Source organism: Esox lucius, chromosome 14, assembly GCF_011004845.1.
Source record: "Esox lucius isolate fEsoLuc1 chromosome 14, fEsoLuc1.pri, whole genome shotgun sequence".
Lineage (NCBI taxonomy): Eukaryota > Metazoa > Chordata > Actinopteri > Esociformes > Esocidae > Esox > Esox lucius.
The window spans coordinates 15,864,891-15,891,770 of record NC_047582.1 but is presented as its reverse complement, the minus strand read 5'-3'; the positions used below and the strand labels follow the sequence as shown (position 1 = coordinate 15,891,770).

Genomic DNA, 26,880 nt, shown 5'->3' with positions numbered 1-26,880 from the left:
CATATTGAACATGAACATATACATATTGAATTTGTAAAGATGAAATTATTGGGACATACAAGTCCCAATTGTAATTGAATTCAATTACAAAAACATTTTATTGAATTTCAATGTCTGTTGGCCCTAAAATCAACCATATTGGTTCTGAGTTGCTCAATTTATAGGCTGGTGTTTTAACTGCTACTTCATCCCAACAACTGTGTACCCATATTCGCTGATTGAAATACATTTGATTTCTCCAGTAAAGCATCCGTGATCTCTGCTGGCATAAAAAAAATAAAACACTAGAGAAGAAAAACTCCACTTTGAATTTTGAATTCTGAGCTTGGAAGAATAGGTTCACCCCAATATTCAAATTTCTTTCAACATCTGCCTTGAAAAAATATTTTAATTAGTAGAGTTCATGAAGTTCATTTATGATAATTTTTGAAAATGTTACTGGTGAACTGTAAAAAGGATCATCAAGTAGCCTTGTCTGAGAAATCAGAAACAATCAGAAATATATATTGTGATACATTTGTGGCATGACCAGACCAATCTGTGTCACTACGAATGTGCTGTGATAATGTTAAGATGCATCCATACTCAGGGGAAATGACATCATTCAGAGGGCAGGCTGGGCAAGATGTTTGACCACCAGTTAACAAAGCGCACCCTCATCTTCTCATGGACGTAGTTCTTATTCATTTTAGAGTTTATCTCCAGATACTTCTGCCCAGACAGGGTGTATGCAGGCCAGGTCACGGGCACCTTGGACTCTCCTTGGTTGGGATCTCTGTGGTAGGCATGGTGTGGACATTAGATTTCTCTTAGGTTTCTTGACGTCAGTACACCCCCCCACACACACACACACACACACACAATGTTAGTAATGTGTAAGAAGACTGAACTGCAGCTCTTCCTTACCCGGTCCTGGCGAAGTTGGTCCAGTAGGCGATAAAGTATTTAGAGACGTCTCGGTGCCTGGGCCAGTATGCCAGTGGCGTGGTGAAGGGCTTGCCGAACACATACTGCAGGTCGGCGGCGTGGTCGGCCTCCATCCAGCTGGGGTAGGGCTTGACGGCCCCGGCCAAGCGACTGGGCTCAGAGAACACGTAGGAGTATGTCTGAGCAGACCTTGTGGAGAGCGGGGGCGAGAGGGGGAGTGGTTAGATGGGGGTGGGGAGTAAGGGAGGAGCAACAATCTCAGCGCAGTAGACTCACTGGGCATTGGAGGCGTGTAGGTACAGGGAGACTTGGGTTGGAACCAGGAAGATGTAGTCGGTCTCGATGGCCACCACGGTCTTCTTGATAGTCTCCTGGCTGGGCTTGGTTCCCCAGTCTGCTGAGTACTCGGCCAAAGCGCTGTTGGTAACATTCTCACCCTTCTTGGTCAAAGCACCCAGGAGCAGTTTCACGTCCGACCTGCAGATTAAAGCCAAGAAACATGACCAAGTCAACTGGGGGACATGCCCAACATTATAACCCTATTATTTATTTGATCAGTTTGATTCTTATACTCAGTTGATTCTGTGAAATGCTTTGAGGGGAACATATGCCGTTCTATTTAAGCTACATTATGCACATGTCCAACACCGGACAGTGTCTCCTCATTTTCCCAGGTAACCAGAGCATGGCCACCTACACAGGAACGGAAATGACCCCGTTGATGTCGGGGACATCCATGCCAGCGAAGAGGTGGGCGTCCATGCTGTTGATCCCTGCAAGGTAGTCGATATCAGCTGCGTTGTGGAACAGTTTGCCCGGGTGATCGGGTAGGAAGTCCCCATCGATCACAGGCGAGAGGGCAAGGTTGTCCACTATGGGGGCTGGAGGAGGCAGGCAGAGATAGACTGTTTAAAGGTATCTGTAGAATTCCTGGGTAAAAAGTGGGCTTAGAATGTACAGTGTATGAGCATCTGGCTAATGCTCATCTGTATACAGTGACCATTACAGACATTAATGCATGCTAGTCACTTCCTCTCAAAGGCTATAGCTCTCAGAGTTCCACAGTGTGTTATCATCAACCTGAGTGAGTACTCACTGGAGGGGGAACCGTTGAGTTGCAGGGTGCCAGCCAGGGTGAGATCCCTAGCATCAGTGAGTTTTAGGCAGGTCATCATCTGATCATCCTTGGGGCAGCCCACCTTCTCAGCGACCTGAAGGAGGATGAGGAATCCCTTGAAGCCAACATCCCTCTCTATCAGTCCACATTCCTATTTTTACAGAAGTGCGCATACCATCTCTGCAAAGGCACGGGGATTCTTGTTGACACCCCAGGGGCAGAGAGCAACGCCACTCTGGGAGATGGCCCTGCGAATCAGCCCTTTGTTATGGGGAGACAGCGTCTGTGGAGGTAATGTACAGTCAAACTTAAATTACTACATCGTATGCACAGAGGTCAGGGCTGTTGCCAAGAATACTATGCCTCCTGAAAAGATATATGCCTGGGCCCCCTCACTTATAGACGACATTGACATTATTACAATCAGTGGGCCTTCTAAGTCATGGTCCTGTGAATCATATCCACCTTCCCCTGACGGAGGTCCCAAGCAAAAGGTTAATTCCTATGTTTGCTCACTACCATAGCAGGAGTTAACGGTTTCACGCTTACAAACGCTGTGTTTTTATTTAATTAAATTTTTTTGTTCTAGTTATGATTCAGGATTCTAGCAGCCATGTGCAGCACTAAATGAAGTTTATTCATTGATTTGTCAGGGTAACCGGAAAGTAGTGCATTTCAGTAATCTAGTCTAGAAGTAACAAAAGCATGGATGAGTTTTTCTGCATCAGTTTATCAGCTCCATACCAACTAATGTCACAGATACAACAGTATCCCTACAAATTACATACACTTACAATACACTTAATAAATAAACCATGCTATTTTAATGACACGTGTTATATTGCAACTAGAGAAAACCTATGGTAATGGCTTAGCATTAAAACGGTCAATCCTCTTCACAGTCCCACACCTGGAAACTGACGCTAGCAGCGCCAGCAGACTCCCCGAACACGGTGATGTTGTTCGGGTCTCCTCCGAAGGCACGGATGTTCCTATGCACCCAGGCAATGGCAGCATGTTGGTCCCACAAACCATAGTTACCTGACATGAAAGAAAGCTCCATGAGCCACAGAGCGGCTAACATTTCTGATCAAGTGACTGTAAGAAACGGCAAGCCAGTTGATGAAGACAAGTTACCTAAACACAGTATCCTTGAACTGCGTTATCATATGGTAAAATTATTCGCATGAAGGAAACATAAACATAACCCCAGCATCTGAGGAAATGCCTTAGTTGAAACCTACCAGGTCCACTAACATCTCCAGAGCTGAGGAAGCCCAGGGTGCCCACACGGTAATTCAGTGTCACCACAATAACTTTGCCCCGGTTGGCGATCTCCTCCCCATCGTACAGATAGTTATTGAGAAAGTTGGCGCCACTCGAGCCTCCAACCAGGAAACCACCTCCATAGATCCAAACCATTACTGGCAGACCAGTGGACACTAGCAAGAGAAGGGAAATGTTTCGATCCATGTATTTGTTTGCACAGAACACAGTAGAATGACAGTCAAAGGTTTATTAGCTGATGACCTGCTCAGCTGACAGGTGTGGGTGTAAGAAACAGGTACCCGTGACATACCACTACGGCCCTGAGGGACCCAGATGTTCAGGTAAAGGCAGTCCTCTTGGCCTCGGACGTCATTTTGGAGCAAGGTCACCTGCATGCACCTCGGTTTGAATTCAGTGGCTTTGAGAACACCTGGAAGGCGACAGGACATGGCGTCAATAACCCAAGCTAGTGTTAGTTGAGGAAAGAGTTCACCTGTATAACAAAATAACATGTCTCCTTACCCTGTAAGCAGTTTATGAATGAGGAATCCATGCTTTGTATTTTTCCCCTGTAATTTTTTTCTAAATGTATATTTTAGGATATGTGGTAGAAAATCCATTCACGTCCTTGAACCCCTTAGCATTTTTCAGGAATCATGTTCAAATCATCAATCATCACTTTTTTTTTTAATAGCCAATCATGTCATTATTCACCAGTTTTAAAATAATATTGGGATTTGTGGAACACAAACCAATAATGGTACCAAGATTACCAATAAATCTCAACATGTTTGAGTGACTTTCAGATGATATTAAATCTTATATCAGTACCAGTATTTGGGACAAGTTAATAGAAATAGATTCCTATGCACTTTGTCTGATATGATCCAATATTTATTTTACAACCTACTTTAGTGTTACTGCTCTGCTTTGTAAGTTACATGCTATTCCTTGCTGAACGGATAAACATTGGATACGTTTGGTTTTCGACACCCACCATCCCAGCCAGGGTGACGCTTGGGCTTCTCAAACTTTCCGGGCTTGTCAGCGAAGGGGATGCCTCTGAAGACGTCCATGGTGCGAAATAGTCCATCAGTATTGATGTTATTCCCTTCCACCATGCCTCCCTCAGTATACACCACTCCAAGCTATACACCCCAGGGGCAGATACAAACTCATCACACACTCAGTAATACATGCACGTGTGAAGTGACTTTTTTTGATGCGGCAATTATGCTGATCACAGACATTAATAAAAGCATTTTTGGAAACACTTCACTAAACCAATGTATACGTCTTTGATTGTAGTAACAATCGAATGATAAAAAACAAATAAACTAAGACTTACAGTGGCGGCTGAGGCTGGTCCCATAAACAGAGCAACAGCAACCAAAATCCCCAGCATCTTCATTATGCTAGCCCAGAGAGACCTGGAAGCAGGCCTTTTATACCACAGTAGACTCCTCCCATTTCCGCAGTATGCAATAACACGGCCAATAGCATTTAACTCTTTTTGCAGCTCAATATAATTCATAGACTAATTAGGTCTCAAGAGAATATGCAAACATTAAAGCAATCCTGGTGAATGGTAGTACAGGTATGTGACCCTGAGTTTGGGCTGTTGTTTCTACAGTGACAGAGGTAGATATCAGGCGCTATTTCTGGAGGTGGGTTGGAGGTGTGTTTCCAAGTCACTATTCCCATTGGTTAGGAGTATACGCACACAGATATGATCACCAACTGTTAGCTTATTGATAAGAGATTTTGGCATGTTATGACAGTATTTTCCAATCAATATCAGCACAAAATGGTATTTATCTGAAAGTAATCCATAATGTTATTACAGAATAGGTCTTATTTCAATCAGTCACAAAATGCATTGTACATAACTTTACATTGGTGTCTCATCAAGAGGAAAATAAGACATGTTACTTAAAATAAACCAAGGTTTTAAAAAATTGGGCAGCGGTTCAGTATGGAAATACACCCTCTAATACTGAAAAGCCACTCCAGAACTCCGGAATCATTAGGCCCAGAACTATGGAAACATTAGGCCCAGAACTCCGGAATCATAAGGCCCAGAACTACGGAAACATTAGGCCCAGAACTATGGAAACATTAGGCCCGTAGGCCCAGAACTCTGGAAACGTTGGCATGGCAACTAACCAGCAATTAGTACAACTGCAGGTGACTGTCAATTGCTTGACAAATCACCTTGCATTATGCATAGCATAAATGTAGTAAAGCACATTGGCCTTTCCTCTTGCTTGAGGGAACCCTCACCCTCAGTATTAAATTAAAATCTAATTACAAATGAATTCGAAAAGGAGACCGAAGCATCACTTTAAACACATTTATTTACATTCATTTGCAAGTGTCCATTCTTACATATAATCCAGCATCTCTGTCTCCATCTCATTGTCACTCCCTTCTGAGGGATGAAACTCATCTTCATCCTCTTCTTCGTCCTCATCATCCTGTCCACTCTCTGGGGCCTTGGGTCTTGTAACCGAACTCTCTGAAAACAAAGATATACAGTCCAGTGTCTGTATTCAAATGCTGACTGGGAACACAATATGATTCATGTTTGACAAATTCTTCACATCAGGCAGAAGAAGTATGGTGATATCCCCTAGTCTATGCATTCCAGACGGATGAAATGCAATAAGAACTGCCATTCAAGACAAAGAAAAATATATCCAACTCATGTACATTCTGGAAATGTATTTTTTTATTTGATACATGGCATCTAAGTTTAAATAACAATAAAAATTGGACTGAAAAACTATGTATTGCACCTCTTTTGTTAAATTGTCATTCAGAAGCATGTGTTTTTTATAGCTACTCCCCATCAAGTGGTATCTGGCCAACTCTGTAGTTTGACTCCAGGCCAGTTCGTTCACAGGAAAGAGCAAAGTCATTGTTATAGATAGGTCTTACCTGGCCTTTTGTTGCGAATTATCTGCTTAATCATGGAGGACATGATGTCTCTGAGGTCATCAGCAGTGCGGGACAGACACCAGCCATCCCTCTCGTCACACTTCTCCTCCTGACCGTCGTTCCGACCAAATACATTCCTTATGCTGAACCACGAGCAGGGACAGAAAATTAAACACAGACAAAAGTTGGAGATCTTTGACACTGCTGTACCTCATGGATAAATTCTACACAAGACCGGGCCGAAGACATTTGTCTTCTAAAGACATTTATATTTATATGCCCAAAATTAAATCCATACAAGATTATTGTTAGGTATGGACATTAGGAATACCTTTACTGTCAATATCTGAAATTATTACTAAATCATTGTATTCTGAAGTTTAGAAATATGTGACAATTTAGTCTAACTCATCAGGGAGGGAGGTAAATCCACAAGCGGAAAAACAAGTGGAAAAACAAACAATTGTAGCATGGCAACTAACCACTCCCTCTAATAAAGCAACGATGCTACTCAGACTTTCTTGGTGTCATTTAACTGGGTCCCATAAGATCACATTTGAGCCAATCCCATGAACTGGATTATACCATGTTAGAACACAGTATAACATGTTTGATCAGGCTGTACCTCTCCACATCCAGATCACAGAGCTGGTAGAACATCTGTCTGTGAGGTGGCAGGGTTCCTTCTCGGAACACGTAAGACGACTCCTGGATACACAGGAAGTAGAGGGGTCTTATTACTGGGTAATTATTCTTGGAGGTACAACATGCAGTGTGTGTGAGTATATTTCAGGAAAATCTTTAGTCCGGTACCTTGAGCTGGTACTTGGTTATATTTGCGCTCCGTCCAGGATTAGGGCCCTCTGGGGCTAAATCTGTCACATTAGTAGCCTGGGGAACTGGAGAAAAAAAACACAAGGGAATGAGCAAAACAAATCACAGGTATTGTCAGATCAGGAACTCTCAACACACACATTCACCCACGCCAACCCACACCCCAGTTTCCTGCCTGTTTTGTTGAGTGTAATTGGCAGGGTATAGTTGAATGTGCTCCTCTTGGCTTTCACTGGCATGTCATTGCTAGTATACCCTAAAGACAGGGGGAAACAACAACATGAGGACTATTTTGACAAAGGCTGTTGGATGCAATGAGATAATGTCACTCAAAATTAGCTTTAAAGCCAAACTCCGCCAAGCCCCCACTCCTCACCATGCTTGGAGCTGCAGCGGATTCTAAAGTCCAGCACTTGGAATTTCTTGGCCTCTGGTGTCTTGCGGGGATCGTAGCCAAACCGTACCCAGAGGCTCCTCCAGGGCCCTGTCACCTAGAGAAAAAAGCATCAGGTTGAGACGGAGCTGACATGACTGATGGTTTGTGATCTCTCTCCCCAAAGCAGCAGAGAATCTGCCAGGGAAATGTAGAGAATACACTCCGGGAATATGGACAGTCTGTATTGATCCGTTTGGGGAGTTAGTTTTGCATGCTGTGGTGCTCCAGGCTGGTCTCTCTGAGACAGATAGAATGCTTGAAAATGTGTAAACTGCGTTTGCAGCAAGGAAATCAAATTGGCCTGTTACATTAGTGGTCAAAACTATTCATCTTGGGGCAAAGGGGAGTGAAAATGGAATCATGCATTTTACCATTTCGAAAATGGTAATATCTTCATGTTGTTAAGAGAAAAGCTAAAAAAGAAGTAAAATGTGATGGATTATATTTGTTTCAAGATTCATTGGGACATTTTCATGCTTGTGGTAAAAAAAACTGTGGTAAAAGACAGAGGTGATTCAAACTAATGTAATGTACATGTCCTGGAGGCAGCTGAATCAATGGCACCCTGGTGAATGAATTTCTGGCGACTGTGAGGCAGCAGAAATATAGGCGTGTTTCCTGTCGTCTTTTCTATTGGCTCATCCAGATCCTCTCACCATGTAGTAGGCCACGACAGGAAGCAACAACTTCAGCTTGTCAGGGTGGATGTCCAGGTTGGCCTTGACCGCGTTCCCGGACCAGATGGGCCGGCTCTCAAACATCTACACAGAGTGGGTTAGGAAAAGATAGCAAGTACATGCTTGGGTCTTGGAAGAGCATTAGGAAAAAGCACAAACTGCAGAGTCGCATGAACAGTTCATTCTTAACAGTTACTTGAGTAAAGTAAAAGTGACAACCTCCAAAGCCAGGCACACAGTGTGTTGTCAAGAGGTAGAAGTTAAAAGCTTTGTGACAGTAAACAAACAGTGACAAATCTGTTAACATTTGAGCAAGGCAGTTAACCCCTATCGCTCCAGTGTTTCTCAAGGAGAGTATCCAAAAATGTATAAAACATGTATAAAACACCAACATGTGAAACAGGAAAAATACAAGCACCTTCCTATTATTATTAATAATATACTGACCTTCTTCATTTGTTCCTCTGCTTTTGTGTCACTGGCATGAACACACACTCTTTTCCAGTTGACCTTGGCAGCCTCCAGGGGTTCGTTGGGAATGTTCTGGTCATCAAAGTTGATAAAAATGGCGTTGTGAGGCCGACGGGCCCGACTCAAACCAATCAGGTTATCCCTGGAGACTGTTGGGGGACAATAGCCTTCTCTGAACAGAAGGCGCAAGACCACAAAGATTAGAAAATCTCAATAACCCAGGAGAAAAACGCAGACTTTTGTCACAGGGAATGCGGTTAAACACATCAAAACTTAAACTCTTGGGCAAATCCCTGCCTCTTCATACCTGGTTCATGGCATTTTTTCAATCATGGACATTTTGATTCATTCATTTTAAATGTTAACAATAAAGTACATTTTGACTGTGGAATCAATGGAACTAATTTACCATATGCATACAACCATACAATCACTGTCCCAATTTAACTCCAGAATCTCAAAATCACTGACCAAATTTAACTCCAGAACATCAAAATCACTGATCCAATTTAACTCCAGAACATCAAAATCACTGACCCAACTTAACAACAGAACCATAAAATCACTGACCCAACTTAACTCCAGAACATCAAAATCACTGACCCAACTTAACTCCAGGACATCAAAATCACTGACCCAACTTAACTCCAGGACATCAAAATCACTGACCCAACTTAACTCCAGGACATCAAAATCACTGACCCAACTTAACTCCAGGACATCAAAATCACTGACCCAACTTAACTCCAGAACATCAAAATCACTGACCCAACTTAACTCCAGAACATCAAAATCACTGACCCAACTTAACTCCAGAACATCAAAATCACTGACCCAACTTAACAACAGAACCATAAAATCACTGACCCAACTTAACAACAGAACCATAAAATCACTGACCCAACTTAACAACAGAACCATAAAATCACTGACCCAACTTAACTCCAGAACATCAAAATCACTGACCCAACTTAACAACAGAACCATAAAATCACTGACCCAACTTAACAACAGAACCATAAAATCACTGACCCAACTTCTCCAGAACATCAAAATCACTGACCCAACTTAACTCCAGAACATCAAAATCACTGACCCAACTTAACTCCAGAATATCAAAATCACTGACCCAACTTAACTCCAGAACATCAAAATTACTGACCCAACTTAACAATAGAACCATAAAATCACTGACCCAACTTAACTCCAGAACATCAAAATCACTGACCCAACTTAACAACAGAACCATAAATCACTGACCCAACTTAACAACAGAACCATAAAATCACTGACCCAACTTAACAACAGAACCATAAAATCACTGACCCAACTTATCTCCAGAACATCATAATTACTGACCCAACTTAACAACCGAACCATAAAATCACTGACCCAATGTAAGCATAGCCTGAATAGTCCAAATCAAGAACTACAACCACACTTAATCACATAGTTCTACAAAAGCCTTGACTAATATTTGTCCACCGACACCTATTTGAATGACAGCTTGTGTAAAGTTGTTGTTGGAGATCTTATGTAATCTTGCCGATACATTTTATAGAGCGACACGCATTGGCACGGCTCGTAGTGCTTCTTTGTTCAGTGCTGTGTAGTGATGTGCGTCTCCCACTGCTCACTTGTGTTGGATCTCCGGCCGGTAGTAGTAGTCCACAGCCGTGTCCAGGCGAGAGAAGATGGGTGGAGGGAGGAAGAGGGGCACACGCTGCTCAAAGAACTCATTATTCTCTGGTTTACGCAAGATGATCTTGTCATAAAGAGATGTTTGCGAACCGTCCTTGGCCGAATGCACTGCGAGGTACTGGAAGTCGGCCATCCCTGCAGCCAAAAACGATACAGCGTGCAGAACATCAACAGCCACGACAAAATGACGAGCCAACAGCACAGATCACAGCAGCAAGACAACGGTGAAGGATCACACAGTGATGTGAATACAGACACGCTAGTGTTCAGGGTTTAAGAAGTGGAACCTTGGAATTTATATGTCGTCCCAATCACCCCCAGGATTTTCATGTCGATTTGGGCTTCCTCTGGGTTGCATTTGCGCACCCTCTTCTTCACACATAGCAGCAGGTTGGTGGAGGGGTAACGGTTTCCACAAACAGGGTGGCAGAACGGGTCCCGGGGACGAAAGCGGAGCTCCAACCGCCTGCTGGGGTCACCATATGCCTGTAGAGAAACACCCCTCCCTGATGAGTTTGGTTAATCAAACCGTAGCTACCTTGACTAAATAATTGGCCATCTACTCAATTAACATTAGCTGCAGCGGTAGGTAATGTTAGTGCGAGCTCCCATATAGTTTAGATGGTACTTGGAAGAGCATGGTGCTTGCAACTCCATGGTGTTGGCTTTCATTCCCACAAAGGGACAGGATAAATTATTAAAAAAAGATATGTTTATATTTTTACGCTAATTATTTCACTAGTTATGTCGCTCCGAATGAGAGTGTCTGATAAATTGCTTCCTATATAACTGATAACAGCTGGATCATCAGAAAAGGCTCATTGGTGTGTTCAGTTCCTTTGTCTGGATCAGAATATAAGTAGACAACTAGGCAGGAAGTGGTGTGGTATATATCCAGAGTAAGAGCTGTTCAGAGGCAAAACAATATGAGTGCCTAGATAAAGCACCAAGCACTTTTAGCCAATCAGCATGGATGGTTTTAATCCCCAGGTTTGAATGAGAAACATACATTATAATTAAGACTTACTGCTTTATATTATATAAATAATATAGGTTACAATGAGAAATGGTCTAAGACAATTAATTTACAATTAATTGTAATATAATATATTTTCTGAGATACTGGATTTATCTCCATGAGCTGTAAGCCGTAATCATAAATTATAACAATTGAAACAAAAAAGACATAAAATGTTTCACTTAATGTGTAATGAATCCAGAATATATGAAGGTGTCACCTTTTGTCACATTTCCACAATATTACATTTTTTGAGATGCACCTGTATATGAAAATGGCTAATTTTACATGCTGGCTCATCTACTAAAGATAATAGATTAATAGCATTCTTATTCTTGATACAGTATATATACACAAATCTAGTATATGAAGGTAAACTTTAAGTTTTGTGTATTTCTCAATGAGTTTATTTCTTACATAAAAGCCCTTAAGGTGATGGAAGGTAAAACTGCATTGAAACTCTTTAAGATAATAGAATAATATAGTTTACATGAAAAGCCCAAGCCTTTCTTTTTTTGTCTGTCCTTTACATATGCAACTGATCATAAAGGATGTATGATAAGGATCTAATGCCTTGATATTTGTACGTGGATTTTTTTATATTTTTTTTATATGCTGGCTCACCTTGGACACCCCTTGTATACCCCCAACAGTTTCCATCATCTTGTCCACATTGGAAATAATCGCTGGATATTCCACACAGACTAGTTTATTGTCTAATGATAGAGAAATTGTCGCCGAGCTCCCAGACACACCACTGCCAGTGGTAGCTTCAACGTCAACAGCAGCGGCACTGCCCGAGTCTGACTGGGGCATGCTGGTTAACTCTTTCATTGTTAAATTCAAATCGTCCAACGCTGATGCATCCATCTTACCTTAGGGAAATAACTATTACAGGTTAAGTTTAATATGTTATTTAGATAGTCGAAGGTTGGCTAATTCGCTAGCAACATAACTTACAGATAACGTACACTTTTTTCCGAAAAAAAACATTCCGACTATTATAAACCTCCGACTGGGAACTATTTGAGGTGTTTATAGTTCCGGACTGGTAGTTGTGAACGTGATTAGACCAGGATTTAAAAAAAGTAATTATTATTTATTAACTTATTAATCAATAAGTTCTGTAGGCTTATCAAAAGCATGTTTAATGTGTGCATATCATTCATTTTATCCTTATAAAACCTAGTTGTTAATTTAAAAACAAATACATATTTCATTGCTTGGACGCAAATTGAAATTATATACAAATGAAGTAAAACGAGGCTGTACAGAATGAGACTAGATCATAGTCTCTATTTAGAATATACAAATCATTTGAGTAACTCAGTTCAACTTGAGTTAGATGTGAACCTTGCTTTAAAATCCTTCAAGGATCTCATATTTACACATCTATGCCAGCATATCATGTTTTAGGAAAGCAACTCCAGGAAAACAAGATCAGTAAAGACAGTAAACTAGGACAATCAGCCCTCTCAGTATTAACTACAATATACTGTCATACACTGTCTGTTGACTTTGAGTTAATTGAGTTAACTGCTATTCTAAGGAGGTCAGAAGGCGGAGGTTGTTTACATGCTGTTGTAACTGTTTACTACCTACTCTTTGATAACGCGAACATGCGTATAACAATGCTACACACACACACACACTTCACATACGATTATAGTCAACATCTGTTATTAATGTCACAGGTGTGACCACTGGCATGTTTTGATATTGAATGCTTTATAGATCAATGAAGTGATCAAATATAATTTTTATTTTTATTTTCTGTTGGACATTATGCGCCCTCTTATTTTGGTGATTTGCTGCCACCTGCAGTACTTCAGTCCTGAACCAATTATTTTGTCATTCATTTATTGTAACCACTAGATGGAGGTGTTTACAAACCACAGCGTCATTTACCAGCCACAGCATCCAATTAAACGAGGGGGTTTGATTCCTTTGAGTGGCAAGTATGAAAATGTAGGAAACATCTACTTTGGATAAGAAACATTTGGATGAGAAAACATTGTTTAAAAAAAACACATTTAAGTTAGTTGTACAAAACTTTTTAGTAGCGTGTGTATACTTTTCTTCTACAGCACAGCGAAAAGTTAATTCAAAGGATTTCTGGAAAATCTCACATTTGTGGAGGAGAGAATACACACATCCTGATTGAGGAGTAGGCTACTAGTCTGTTAACAAAATAACATCAACCCATCCACTTATTGGTTTCCTAGTCTCAGAAGAGTGAAGATAAAGAGATTGTTCCGAATGGACTTTAAACAAATGTCACTACTCCAGTATTTTGATTAATGGCTGATTACTCTCAACCCATAGCAATCTTATCCCAGAAGACCCGTTTACGGCAGTGTCTATCCTTAAACAGGTTGAGTTCTCTAGCCATCTTTACTCTTCCAACAAATGTCCTGTGATAACTATGGTTCCTTAGATTATCAACAACAACAAAGGATCAGCGGTGGAGGAGAAAGGAGGGTCAATAATGCATATCAAGGTCTTCTGATCACTGGCCAGGATTACAGGCATTTGTCCACCTAACTGTAGGTTTTTGTCTTCTGTCACATAAAGACGTGATGTATCTGTATATCGTCTCAGATTGATAAAACCAGCTGTCATTTTCCATTCTTCATTTCTTCTCTTGCCAATTTACAGTGGTATGCCATTTGTATCAAAGTTCTAAAGTTGACTTATGCAAAACTCTACTTTGAGATCAGGTTCCCATGTGTTTGTAAAAGGAGGGGATCTGGCCTAGTTGTTGGAGTCTCTCAAACAGTGGTTTGTGTGTTTATATCATGTCCTCTACACTCCTCCCCCAAGTGATGTGGACTACATACTAATAATACAATATACACTAACATCCACCCAAGATTGCTACAATCTGATTCAATGTAGTAAAATTACATTATGGCATTATAGTACGTCAACAATGCAAGTTGTTTCTAAATATTTAGTAAAGGCCTGAAACAAAGCAAGGTTTTATTTAATTATATACTTTTTGTTTATTTTATTCAACCCCCACTACCTAAAGGGAAGTAATAAGCAAACATCACATGACTTAAGACATTTTGTTTTTGAAGCCTTAATGACTGCTGTCCTTCTTACAGACTACTACACATTCAGTTTCACCCCTATAGACCCACTCTATAGTGGTGTCACACACTGAATGTTACAAATAACTACATTTCCCACCACCCCTTGGAATGTAGACAACTTAGATATGTGACAGCTGTTTGAGTAGGAACACTGGTGTCACGTTATTCTAGAGAAGAGCCAGATTAAGAGTTTGTGCTTCACGGAAGAAGACGAGGCAGCGGAAGAGGGCATGCTGGGAGTGACAGTGTGTGGTGTGGAGTGACACACATACTGGAAGCTTATGTCTGCCTCTGGGTGCGTACTGGGAAACCCTGGGTCTTCCAGATTACGCCTCCGTTGGGTGCTATCTCTGGGAACGGCCTGTTGACTCCTCCCTGTCGTGGCCCGAGCATATTCCGACTGTTGCGGTGTGGGTCCACCATGATAAGACAATCGGACATGCAACACAAGTTGACTCGCGTGCTGGCTGCATGGCCTCAGATTTCACCCTCTCCCTTTCCACCTCTTTCACTCCTTTTCCATCTTTGTCATTTTCACTATTTTCTTGTTCCCTGTTCCGTCTCACTGCATTTAACCCCCCCCCCCCACGCTTCTTCTCTATCTTATTAAGGCATCATGTTAATTCCAAAACCCAAGTCTCGCAGCTGATTGTGTGGCAGTTAGAGAGACAAAGCCACATGTGGATGTGGCCTCAGAACTGTGGCTTGGATAGCTGCTGCCATTATTGTCTTTCTGACCCACCGCACTCTTCCCCCTGCCAACTGCCAATCAAGTGGTATCACCTCCCACCACTCTCATGTGATCACAGACCCACTTCCTGTGTCCAAGCAAAAGGAAGAAAGTTGCTGATAGTTGTCTTTGGCTTCTCCTTCAGTTTAAAGGCTAAACAAATATTTAATAGACCAATATCATTTTGCCAAAGGAAGATTTTAAATATGTATATAATCTACAAAAGTAGATTAAGTACGAATTTCTTCAGCTTTTCCTCTTCCTCCTTTCTGGGATCTGAAAAGTGCATGGCTTCCGTTTTGATGCTTTACAGAAACAAATAGCCAAACCCCTCCCTGGATTTAAATAATGATTGTCCTTTATCTTCTCTTCTTCAGTAATCTGTGTGTACTAGGCTTGGCCTTCTAACACCACTCCCTTTGTACATCTCCAACCATCCAGCATCTAGCTCTTATGTCACAAACATGGATGATACACACTCTGTGCTTCACTGGGAGAGGAACTTAATTACAGTCACAGCCAAAAGCATTAGCACCATTACACTTTCTTCACATAACTCACATCTCTTCTAAAAAATAAATAAAAGTATTTGGTCTCTACAATTCTTTATTTCACACAATATTACATAACCTTTCTTTTTGATTCAGAACACTATATATTATTTAAAATGAGAAAATAAGCAGAAAAATGACATTGAAAGAATTACTGATATCCTATACTCAATATTTGGTGGCACAGCTTTGGCCAAAATAATCGCAATAAAAAACTTCTCATAGCCATGCATGAGGTTCCTTCACCTCTGTAATGGAAGATTGGCCCATTCTTCTTTTGCGAACTGAACAAGTTTTCCCGAGGTTTAAAGGGCTCTCTTCAAATACTGTGTACAGAACTCTCCACAGGTTTTAAATAGGGTATAGACTCATTGCTGCTCACTTCAGAACAGTCCAGCGTTATATATATCACATTAATGTACAGTACCAGTCAAAGGTTAGCCATTCACTTTAAATTGTACTGTACCTATGTACATAAATGTATTGCTTTTCACAATGCAATTCTCCAATCATTTTTGGTATGATCCCCTTCCTCTTAGTAGTGTACTATTACTTATCATACAGCTCTTTTATATACATCAATTACAGCAGTATTTTAATGTGCTGTTACAATGATGATGATGAATTCATGCTACCATCATTATTTAATGACAAGATCTGTAGAACAAATACTGTAACAACATACATCCCACTGTACATACATTATGCCACACATTTTCACAGCTGCAGTACAGTACAAAAACAAAAGGCAGTTCAAATCTCTAAACACAATTTCACAACACCTTCATTTTTTCATTAGTCTTAATCAGTTTCATATAGAATTACTTGTTATATAAATACTTGAAAATACATATTTCACATTGCATGTTCATACAATAAAAGGTGTTTGTTAATTGCCTTTCTCATTGCAGCTGTCAAGGCCTTGAAGGCTTTGAAAGTTGGTATTTTGTATCACCAAGCTGAACACTACAGTTTGAGTGTTGACTGTTCTGATAACTGAAGACCAGCTGGGAAGCCCCATTGGCGATGCAAATTGACCAGGTTTATCCAGAGAGAGGGAAGGCTTCACCAGCAAAGATTTCCTAATCTCAACTCATTCTAGCTGCTGCAAAAGATCACTGAGCTAGAATGAGTAGTTGACCCACCTGACATCTTTGTAGTTCATGGAAGAACAGATTGGCATGAATCCATTGGGAGTTGTTACAGTGAGGCAGTTCTGTAGATGCACTATATACCAGTCAAATTTCAATTATTATTTTACAGAACTGTGGAGATGTAGAGAATGGAGGTACTACTGTTAAAGGGATATTTCACTATAAACCTGCTCATGCTGAGTATCTGAGCTGTTGGGAGGGAGGAAATGGTCTGAGAAGCGAGAACTGCATGCTGGCAGAGGAGGCAGCTGAGTAAGCCTGAAAGGACATCACTGTCCTTTTACAGCTCACTGACCAGCACTGTCCTTTTACAGCTTGCTGATTAGCACTGTTCTTTTACAGCTCACTGACCAGCACTGTCCTTTTACAGCACACTGACCAGCACTGTCCTTTTACAGCACACTGACCAGCACTGTCCTTTTATTGCACACTGACCAGCACTGTCCTTTTACAGCTCACTGACCAGCACTGTCCTTTGACAGATCACTGACCAGCACTGTCCTTTTACAACACACTGGCCAGCACTTTTCTTGTACAAGTTTGGGACAAAATATTGTAAAGCAGTTTTACCCAGTTCTGAATAAGCATGCCTTATCTTCAGTGCTAAGTAATGTTGAGAGTGTTTGGCAACTGCTGTTCTTCAAACCTATTTTCATGGTTAGATAGTCTCTACATTTTTGCAAGACAGCCAAATATGAAAACATTAATCTCTGGCCCTTTTAGAGGTCAGGGACTCCCAACCAACTACAGTATACAAACAGTGGGGTGCAAAAATTTGCACCAGTGATAAAAAGCTAATCCTAATGATAGCCTGAATCCAGAGATCTGAGTACTGAAGCTGAGACATGCATTTATAGTATATCACCATAATCTAGCAGGGACTTAAACATATCTTGCACAATATCATTTCCGAGTCTGAATTGACAGACATAATTTGCTCCTACAAAAAAAAATATTAAATGTTTTTTACAAAGAACTATGCTGGGCATTGTTATATAATAAATATTAATCAATTGCCAGCACAGATATTTTATTGCTCTGTGGCCAGCACTATTCTTATATTTCAAGGGCTGTATCACAATAAATGTGTCAATTGTTTTTTGCTGAAGAAATAAACATTTGTGCTACAATCTATGCTGCTTGGACAGGTTTTAAGTGATTATTTCACTAGACTTGGCAACTCATCATCATATTGATTTAGCTGAAGATTTTTTGTTGAGCCAGTGGTATTTATGTTTTAGCTTTACTTTGGGGTTTTTGCATAAATGATTGTGAAATACATCTAAAATGACTACACCTTACATCAAACATGGAGAAAAAGTTTGCAAAAGAAGAGTGGGCCAAACTACGAGTGCAGAGGTGTAGGAAGCTCATCCATGGCAATAAGAAGTTCTTCAAGAAGTTGTCTAATCTGACTACTGGTGTTCCACAAGGCTGTGTGCTGAGCCCCTCATGTACTCCCTCTTCACCCATGACTGCGTTCCTGTACACAGTTCCAACACCAAGTTTGCAGATGACACCACAGTGGTAGGTGTTAAAAGTGACAATGATGAGTCAGCCAACAGGGGGGAGGTAAAGTGCGCTGACAACAACCTGACCCTCAAGGCAAAGAAAACCAAGGAGCTCATTGTAGATTACAGAAAGTCTAAAGGCTGCAATCACGCCCCAGTTCTCATTGATGGTACTGAGGTGGAGCATGTCCAGCTTCAAATTCCTGGATGTTCACATCTCCAAGGATCTCTCCTGGACCTTCAACAACTCAGCCCTGGTCAAAAAGGCGCAGCAGTGCCTATACCTTTTGAGGAGGCTGAAGAAATCGCGCCTGTCCTCCAAGATCCTTGTGAACTTTTACCGCTGCACATTCGAGAGTATTCTGACTTACTGCACCACTGTGTGGTCTAACGTTTGCTCTTTTACCAACCGGAAGGCCCTGCAACGGGTGGTGAAAACCGCCCAGCTCACTGAAAATAAAGTTGAATCCAATCATCTAAGAAGTTCTTTATTGCGGTTATTCTGGCCAAAGGCTGTGGATAGGATATCAGTAAAATGTTTAGTCAATTTGAATGGTCATCAGTTGTATTGTAATGTACGGTACTCCAGCATGTTCCAGTTATCCAGAGTAACCTTCAGGAGTATTTGGAGTGAGGTGCCTTGGTCAAGGTTTTGGTGACAGACCCATGCTCCTCACCGCTGAGCCACCTGCTATTTAATCAACTGGTTGTTAACACATGAATTGGGAGAGGACAGAATTATTGTGGATTCTGCAAAGTCTGACCAGCTTTGGAATTTTTAAATTCACAAAAGCAATAGAAATCAGATACAGCACAGTACAGTATAATACAGTATAATACAATGCATAACTGTAGCACAGGTCGAAGATCCATTCCTGCCATCCCAGTGAGCACAACACCCTCCATTAGGCCTGGATTCTCTGGGCCAAAAGGGTGCATTTGTCTCTGACAAGCTATAGGGAAAGTCTCAAGACAGGATTGAAACAAACTAGTGCCTACTAAGCATTGTGTCTCGTACTTTTTTTTAATCTGTTTTATCTGATTGCAGCATATCAGTGCTGTAATATATAAATGTAACATTTTTATTTGGCAGCAGCGACTGTCAAAGATGTATTTTACAAATACACCTCAGATAAAAAATAGGATAAAAGTGTCAAAATCAATTCATATGGGTAGTGCAAGTATAATACCTGATGTAAAAATTTGTGTTTTACTGTAATTTCCATTAATTTAGCATACATTAAATTAGTCATTTTAAAACATGCATTGGATATTTGCAATTGGATTAGGCAGTTGTGAAAAGAGCTAAAAAGATATTGTTACATTGTGTTTGAATTAAATCATTACATCCGTAATTTCTCAAGGTAAACCTATTTTTAATCAATTGCTGTGAGAAATGTGTCTGAAACTAAATAAATGCGTAGTGTAAGGTTTTATCACAGTGAACAGTAAAAAAATAAAATAAATAAAAGATTGGAATTCCGATGATTTTGGTGTTGTGTTTCTTAAGATGCACCGGCCCATGCGAGGAACAGTATCTACCGTTCAACATGCCTCCCTGAGCCTTCCGCCTCGAGCTGACATTCCCTTCCCTTTCCACCCCTGTCCCAGAACACAGGCTAGGGCTATTTTGCATACTGATTTGCAAGACAAATTTATTCTTCTGTCCTAATCTGTACCTACATGATGTGTGTATGTGGTGTGTATGTGTGTGTTGGTAAGCTTGGTGTGGTTAGGTTTGAGAATGAGTGCAGATGTGTGCGCTATGATTTTCTTACGTGTTACAGATTTAGTTTTCTTCTTGTTTTCTGTTAGCGTCGTGTTGTCATTGTTGAGGAGGCTTCTTGTATGTGATCCCTCCTTGACCTGGCTGGCACAGCAACAGTCATGGATCTTTACACTTATTAGAGATTCAACAATAAAGAGATAACCGTTTGTTTTGTTCGTTTTAGATTTAGTTTCATTACCTGGTAACATTTGACCATTTTGGCTTTTTTTTTTTTTTGGAGGAGGTTCAAATGAGTGAAAAGTCCTTGATTATAATTTAGCTGAAGATTTTTTTTTCTACCTGTGGTAATTATATATTTTTCCTTTACTTAGGGTGGACAGTTAAACACTGTAGTTCCAGAGAAACTTGTGGTTTTGTACTATAAACTATTAGGATACAATCATGCCTCAGGGCACATGAGATGCAAATGAAAACAGATAAAGAGAGAGAGAGAAAGAGAGAATCCCAAACAAAAGTACCAGAGGAAAAAAGTCATACTATTTAGTATTATGTCGTTTTTAAAAGCCTGTGTTTTGTTGTAATACTTTTGAAAAAGGTACACATGCAGACACACACCTGTATGGGAATGTTGAAAAGGGAACTGCAACTCTGGCGTACCTGGTCCCCAAATTTCCCCTGTTTTCCCCCAGGCTACAGTCTGAGCCCCACCCCTCCAATGCAGGACCCATGTCCTGTTTGTTTAGGCCCGCCCTTCCTGCTCCTCTCTGCCATTGGCTACCTGTGCATGATTTTGATTTGCTCTGTATCATTACACCAGGATGCAGCCCTAACTGTTCCCCCTGAGCACAACGGACATGTTGCCTGGTTGCCATTTGCATGGCACCACAGATTTGTTTACCAACTGTACTAGACAGTGGACCTGCAGTTGGTTTCATTCCCCTACAAGACACTGATTTATGTAACAACCCTGAAACGCTGTTACAACCTTGTCTGGATCTATAGGATTTGTGAATTGTATTTTGAAAGTCCCAAACATTCTGTTTATTAGCATCTGCTTGCCTAGATCCTAGACTCTCGAAATGAAGTGTTACCTACTCGTTTTAAACAGTATTCTTCACCAACTGAAATATAATTTCTGATAATTCCCGTCTGTGGGTGATGATTAAACTCAGGTTTAAATCTATTATAAAAAAAAAACAGCTATCTATAATCTATTGGCATGGTTGTATCCATTGGGACTTCTGAGAGATATTTTCGAAATCAACCATTTGGGGACCAATGCAAAACCTGATTTAAGCTATACTGTTGTTATACTTGGGCGGCTATTTATCTAGTTTAAGAAAGATTTAACTAATCAATGATCTGATTTGCGTGTTACAGCTTTCATGGCCTAACTGGATGTGGTGTTTGAGGAAGGTGTTGTGTTTTCATGAGAAGCGTGATGTGTTTGTCAAAGCAAATCCAGCAGAATATATGGGTGTGGTGCAGTTTGGGTGCAGGGTGTTAGAGCCCTGTCCTCCTTTGTCTGTCTGTCTCTGTTCCTCTGTCTGTCTGTCTGTCTGTCAGTCTGTCTGTCTGCCTGTACATTACATCCACATAACACAGAGGGAAAGATCTCTTTCCCACGTGAAGACAGTGAGCGTGACAAACAATTCAGCCAAATGTGTAGACCTTTCTTCCAGGTGTAAAATAAACTGCATTATACATGAGGTGTGTGCACATAGTGAATGTGTTTATGGAAGGAATGTGGCAACCGCAAGCTTTTAATGTGTTCTCCCTCTCCTGTCTTAGTTGGACATGTTGGCCCACATGGGCAGTCTGTTCCTCTGGCTGTGTGACATTTGAGAATGCTGTGGACTTGAGATTTGCATGGTGTTCCAGGTATAAATTTGAATGAAGTCTATCTCTATCTCATACTAGAGATGTCAGCCCCAGGCAAAATGAGCTGAGCTTTGCAGAGGGCTGTTACAACGCCAGTTTATACTGTCACATGCAACCTGCCTTATGGGGAAACGGTTGCACAAGGACTAGGCACAAAAAAGGATGTTTACTATGTGCCTTTACATCTTCCTATGCTAACACAATGGTTTTAATGTTCATTATTTGAGATTGTTTTTATAAAAATGTGTTATGGGGAAAAAAAATCTTATTTTGATCTGAACTTTTTTATATATTATACATATATATATATATATATATATATATATATATATATATATATATATATATAACATATATTAAAAGGTTTGATATATTTTATATTCCAATTATTAGTAATATTGCTATTATACTTTTTGACAGTATTCGTCTTCAGAATGTTTCCATTAGTCACATGAGAATGAATGTGTGATTATGTTAAGTAGGTTATGGGTGGAGTATGAGTTTTATCCAGAGAACAACAATGGCAAAGGTTTATAATAAAATCTCATCTTTTATTTGGACAAAATGTCTTCATCCATACACAATTACTGACTTTTATTTTACATACGATAAATGTATAAATATGAATAATACACACACTCTTTGTGAACATATAAAGCGTTTTCTTAAATACATTATGCAACAACATTTTGAGACCTAGATCTCTCTTCACATTTGACTTGAATGTCTTTTCCATTAACTCTGCATTTTAGTTGAATTTCAGTTGTTTCTCTTTAAGTGAAAGCAAGTACAGAAAAGATCATAAAGTATCTTCATCATTTGTGTCGTCTTATTTCTGTTGGTTAACTCCCGGCTCTGGATGACTTTTTCTAAAGCATTATAAGATCCAATACTATGTAAACACAGATTAATGCCTGTAGTGGCCATTTTTGTGTCCTGATTTGTGCCATGTTTACTACTCTACAGAGTACATTATGCTGGTCTCCCTGTCCTTCTCTCTCTTTGCTATGTTGTTGTTGGGGCACATTTTCTCCATCCTTCACTTCAAGCCATGCTGGCTCTCATGATGTCTGCGGAGGTCCACCTTGCGTTGGAAGCCCTTCGAACAAATCTCACAGCCAAAGGGCTTGAAGCCTGTGTGTTTACGGCTGTGTGTGATGAGGTTGGAGCTCTGGCTGAACGCCTTGCCACATACCTGGCATTTGTGGGGCTTCTCACCTAAAAAAGACATCCAGAAAAACAGTTTCAACGGTGTCAAATCTATCACAGTCAAATGTTGCCATTTCATCCTGTATTGACACTCTCGTCATAGACACCAGCTAAATGCTGCATTCCCATCTATGGCGAAAAAACCGACAACATGACTTTATGCCCTCCGTGCTGTAAAGCTCAAGTCAGTAGCAATGACTGGGAGGAAAGAATTGCCATTGTTCAGATTTGTCAAACATTAATTGCAGACATATTCTGCACAGAGGCCTCGGGTAGAAAAACCATAAATGCAAATCAAATCATTTGTTTAAGTTTCTATGGAAAACGATTCACGTTAAAAGCACCTAGAAAGCAAAGAACTACAGTTGGAATATCTCTAAAGTTGATGTTAAATGCTTCAGTGCTGTTTGGATGCTCTTCTTTTATCACCTGTGTGGATGTAGGTGTGTTTCTTCATGTCCGACTTTTGGTGAAATCTCTTCCCACAATACTGACACGGGTACGGTCTGGTGTCCGAGTGGATGAGCAGATGAGTGGACAGAGTAGAGGAGCGCTTGAACGTCTTTCCACACATCTTGCATTCAAAACTCCTTTCCTTTGTTTGAAGAAATGTGTCATTAACATGTCATCTCTCAAATATTATCTTTCCCGTGAAAGTACCCTGGGCTAATATTCAATGGAAGTACACGTATAACGTAAAGGCAATTTGTACACAATGCCAGAGAACACATCAGCGATGCTGTCTTAGTCCTTTCACCCACGCTAACAGGACCCCGTGCATTGTTGGTACCTGTGAGTGGACGTTCATGTGCTGCTCCAGGCTAACAGCGTGACCGAACGTTTTCCTGCAGATGCTGCAGCCGAAGGGTCTGGTCCCGCTGTGGGACCGTCTGACATGCACTTCCAGCCCATGAGGGGTTGAGAACACCTGCCGTGGTAGAGGAGGACAGGGGGGGTTGTCGAACGGCTAGGGAGACCATATTAGTAAATTAAATGCTGATTATTAGTCGCAGTTCTTTAACTGTCAGCGTGTCTAAGTCTGCCTAGGCCCATTTGCTGTAAGCGGCACAGTGTTAGGAGAAAGCTGAGACACCACTAATGTCTGAGTACCTTGTCACAGGTTATGCAGTGATAGGTGTCGGAGATGGGGGAGTAGTGCGTGCTGCAGTCCAGAGGTTGCTGGGGCTCAGGGCTGTGGCTGACGTGAGCTCCATACAGGCTGCTGGCACGCTGCAAAAGGGAAGGGGGGAAGCCCATCTGGCGGAGGTCATAGGGAGCAAGTACAGAGTCCCAGTTGTAGGAGTGCTTGTAATATGGAGGGAACTCTGCCATGTGACCCTCTGAGGATAGATGAGAATTGAATCAATAAATACTTCCTATGAGAAACGTTCTGAATCGTATGTGGTCCGATTTAGGACCAATAATGTTATATTCTATTCCTAAAAATGTGTGTGGGACATCATATATCAGATATTACGTGAAACTTCCAGCCCAGTTGGAGGGTCCCTCACCTGATAAGTAGTATGGGCGAGGAGTCGGGGCAACAGGGTGTCCCGCTGGCTCAGGCTTGGGGGCGGCTGGGTGTTCAAGCTCCTTCTCATGTTGGATGTAAGAATAGGGGTCTGAATCAGGGCGAGAGGGCTCACCCACTGATTGAGGCCGGACTGGGGACTCTGGACTCTGTGGTTCTGACGAGGTCACCCCTGTCAATTCACAACAGAATTGTCAACCTAAAGTAAAAATATGTTGTCTGTCAAAATGTACATAAATGTACAGCTTAGACTAAAGGTTTTCAGAATAATGATTATTTTTTATTTCCATTACTTCTGTGATAACTGCACATTTTGAATCGGTCCATTGACTTAAAGGAATTCAGTGAAGGTGAAGGCAATGACAAATCCAATCATCAATAACAGTCAGAACATATTGCTTTATATGATACTTTTACTTCTCTAGTAACAGATGTTACATATAATCTCAGATATGGATTACTTTCTATCATGATCTTTAAAATCAATCTAGAAAAGTTCATCCAGTAGTCCTGTGCTGCAACTTCATGTATCATTTATGTATTCACTTTCCTCAAGTCGAAATGGGCTGCATATATTTATTTTGCTGTACATTATATAAATTCTGATAAAACAACATTCTAAAGTCTATGATGCAGCGATATCAATGAATCACCGGGAAATGTTAACATGAGATTAGGTCAATGTAATATAAACTCAGAATTAACTGGCGAATTATATAACTTTTGTCATTACACATTTTAAAAGTAAACATACGGCACAATGAGGAACTTCGCATTCTTACCTGGGGAATTACTTGTTAATTCAGGTTCCTTCGGTTCTTGGTCTTCGTGAGAGCGGTGCACATTATAAGATGCGCACCTTTTGTTTTTCACCAAAAAAGATCGTGGCATGACAACACTGATGGAAAAAGAGTAACTATGAAAATTATCATGGGCAACTGATAATGTTTTAGGAATTTTTACCTTAAAGTTATAATGTCAGACCTAGTTAGTTATCACAATTTATTAAAATGCATGACATTTTCATTCAGCTATAGGCTATGTTTAATAATCATTTGTTGTTAAAAAATGTAATGTAAATATACTGCAACGATTTTACATTTCAAAAATTTTTCACATTTGTCCATTTAGTAGTTATTTTCAGGAAATTACTTAAATTAATACGCTCTTAATTCATGGAGAATGATCAAACAGTATGTGACTGATCTACTTAAGTACCGTACTTAAGTACATACGTATTTAAGTACATATGTACCATATAATACAACATGCTGTAACTGACAGCTGTAACTGACAGAAAAGTTTTCGGTCTCAGACAAAAATTGTTTAAAATATATCTGAGAAGGACAGGGTAATTGTACAATAAATTTGATTAATTAATTCAGTGCCTATATTCGTTTATTTAAATAGTTTTAAAACTAATCATCAATACAAACTATTCTATTAGGCCAGGGAAAATATTGTATTTTGCACCTGCTGTAGGCAACTTACCTTTAGATATTAAGACGGGATGGTGGAGAAATGTATAGGCTATATTCTGCCTAATTATTGTCCCGGCGTTAAAACAGTTTCCAATCTGTCGAAGAAATATTTCCTAAAATCCTTTCTCAAAAGTCAGAATACAACATCGTTGCGCTCTTTCTTTTGCTCCCCTCCCTGATTTTCAATCTGATAATTTTGTGTAGGAATCTGACTGTGGTTTCAACCAATGAGAGAGCCAACTCGCAGCTGGAAATTTGCGTACAAAAACAAAAGGCCCTACACAGACAGCTCATGTAACTGTTAGAAATGCATTTCGTGTTCCGGAACAGTTAAAAATGTATTTGAAAACGGGGCATACTGTGTTTAGAGAAATATAATGGTGGTCAAATTGACAACCGTAATTTCAGCAATTACATAATAGTTTACAGCATATAAACGAGAGTGCATCAGGGAAACAAAAATAAATAAAATTTTATAGTTTTCTGTCGTTTGTGTATAGCCTATACCGCGCAATAATTGATTTACAAGATTTTTGCAGTCGTCGCTATATTCTGTGTTGTGTAATTAAAATGTCCGATACTTGGGTGCCTAAGATTTAAATAGTATAACTAGGC

At 40.4% G+C, this 26,880-nt stretch overlaps 3 protein-coding genes across 5 annotated transcripts; all 3 read right to left on the bottom strand.

Moving 5' to 3' along the window:
• On the bottom strand, window positions 1-5,570 carry cel.2 (carboxyl ester lipase, tandem duplicate 2). Its single transcript, XM_010893966.4, has 11 exons — window positions 4,662-5,570; window positions 4,311-4,461; window positions 3,624-3,743; window positions 3,289-3,486; window positions 2,955-3,085; window positions 2,220-2,327; window positions 2,024-2,138; window positions 1,625-1,808; window positions 1,204-1,404; window positions 907-1,116; window positions 1-775 (listed from the first exon to the last, which is right to left on the bottom strand). Exons 1-11 carry the CDS (start codon window positions 4,845-4,847, stop codon window positions 601-603), a joined length of 1,779 nt encoding a protein of 592 aa, XP_010892268.2. The 5' UTR covers window positions 4,848-5,570; the 3' UTR covers window positions 1-600.
• Window positions 5,571-5,652: 82 nt separating this feature from the next.
• gtf3c5 (general transcription factor IIIC, polypeptide 5) lies at window positions 5,653-12,393 on the bottom strand. Its single transcript, XM_010893965.3, has 11 exons — window positions 12,015-12,393; window positions 10,660-10,858; window positions 10,309-10,507; window positions 8,648-8,843; window positions 8,180-8,284; window positions 7,464-7,578; window positions 7,263-7,343; window positions 7,067-7,152; window positions 6,879-6,961; window positions 6,254-6,396; window positions 5,653-5,831 (listed from the first exon to the last, which is right to left on the bottom strand). Exons 1-11 carry the CDS (start codon window positions 12,258-12,260, stop codon window positions 5,698-5,700), a joined length of 1,587 nt encoding a protein of 528 aa, XP_010892267.1. The 5' UTR covers window positions 12,261-12,393; the 3' UTR covers window positions 5,653-5,697.
• A 10,184-nt stretch (window positions 12,394-22,577) lies between these two features.
• gfi1b (growth factor independent 1B transcription repressor) lies at window positions 22,578-26,533 on the bottom strand. 3 transcript variants are annotated; one of them, XM_010893963.5, is made up of 7 exons: window positions 26,276-26,533; window positions 25,567-25,682; window positions 24,765-24,956; window positions 24,364-24,593; window positions 24,044-24,220; window positions 23,683-23,848; window positions 22,578-23,262 (listed from the first exon to the last, which is right to left on the bottom strand). In XM_010893963.5, exons 2-7 carry the CDS (start codon window positions 25,673-25,675, stop codon window positions 23,084-23,086), a joined length of 1,053 nt encoding a protein of 350 aa, XP_010892265.2. In that variant the 5' UTR covers window positions 25,676-25,682; window positions 26,276-26,533; the 3' UTR covers window positions 22,578-23,083.
• Between the last annotated feature and the right edge of the window lie 347 nt (window positions 26,534-26,880).

Bases quoted from the DNA above. Each gene is read 5' to 3' on its own strand.
- cel.2 (XM_010893966.4), bottom strand. From the start codon at position 4,847: ATGAATTATATTGAGCTGCAAAAAGAGTTAAATGCTATTGGCCGTGTT. The intron at 2,328-2,954 runs GTGTGGGACTGT...TTACCTCCACAG, and splicing joins CTGCTAGCGTCAGTTTCCAG to ACGCTGTCTCCCCATAACAA. The intron at 776-906 runs GTAAGGAAGAGC...TGCCTACCACAG, and splicing joins ACCAACTTCGCCAGGACCGG to AGATCCCAACCAAGGAGAGT.
- gtf3c5 (XM_010893965.3), bottom strand. From the start codon at position 12,260: ATGGATGCATCAGCGTTGGACGATTTGAATTTAACAATGAAAGAGTTA. The intron at 6,962-7,066 runs GTACCGGACTAA...CTGTGTATCCAG, and splicing joins TAACCAAGTACCAGCTCAAG to GAGTCGTCTTACGTGTTCCG. The intron at 5,832-6,253 runs GTAAGACCTATC...CTTTGTTTTCAG, and splicing joins AATTCGCAACAAAAGGCCAG to AGAGTTCGGTTACAAGACCC.
- gfi1b (XM_010893963.5), bottom strand. From the start codon at position 25,675: ATGCCACGATCTTTTTTGGTGAAAAACAAAAGGTGCGCATCTTATAAT. The intron at 24,957-25,566 runs GTAAGAATGCGA...GTGAATTGACAG, and splicing joins ATTAACAAGTAATTCCCCAG to GGGTGACCTCGTCAGAACCA. The intron at 24,221-24,363 runs GTACTCAGACAT...TGGTCTCCCTAG, and splicing joins ACTGCATAACCTGTGACAAG to CCGTTCGACAACCCCCCCTG.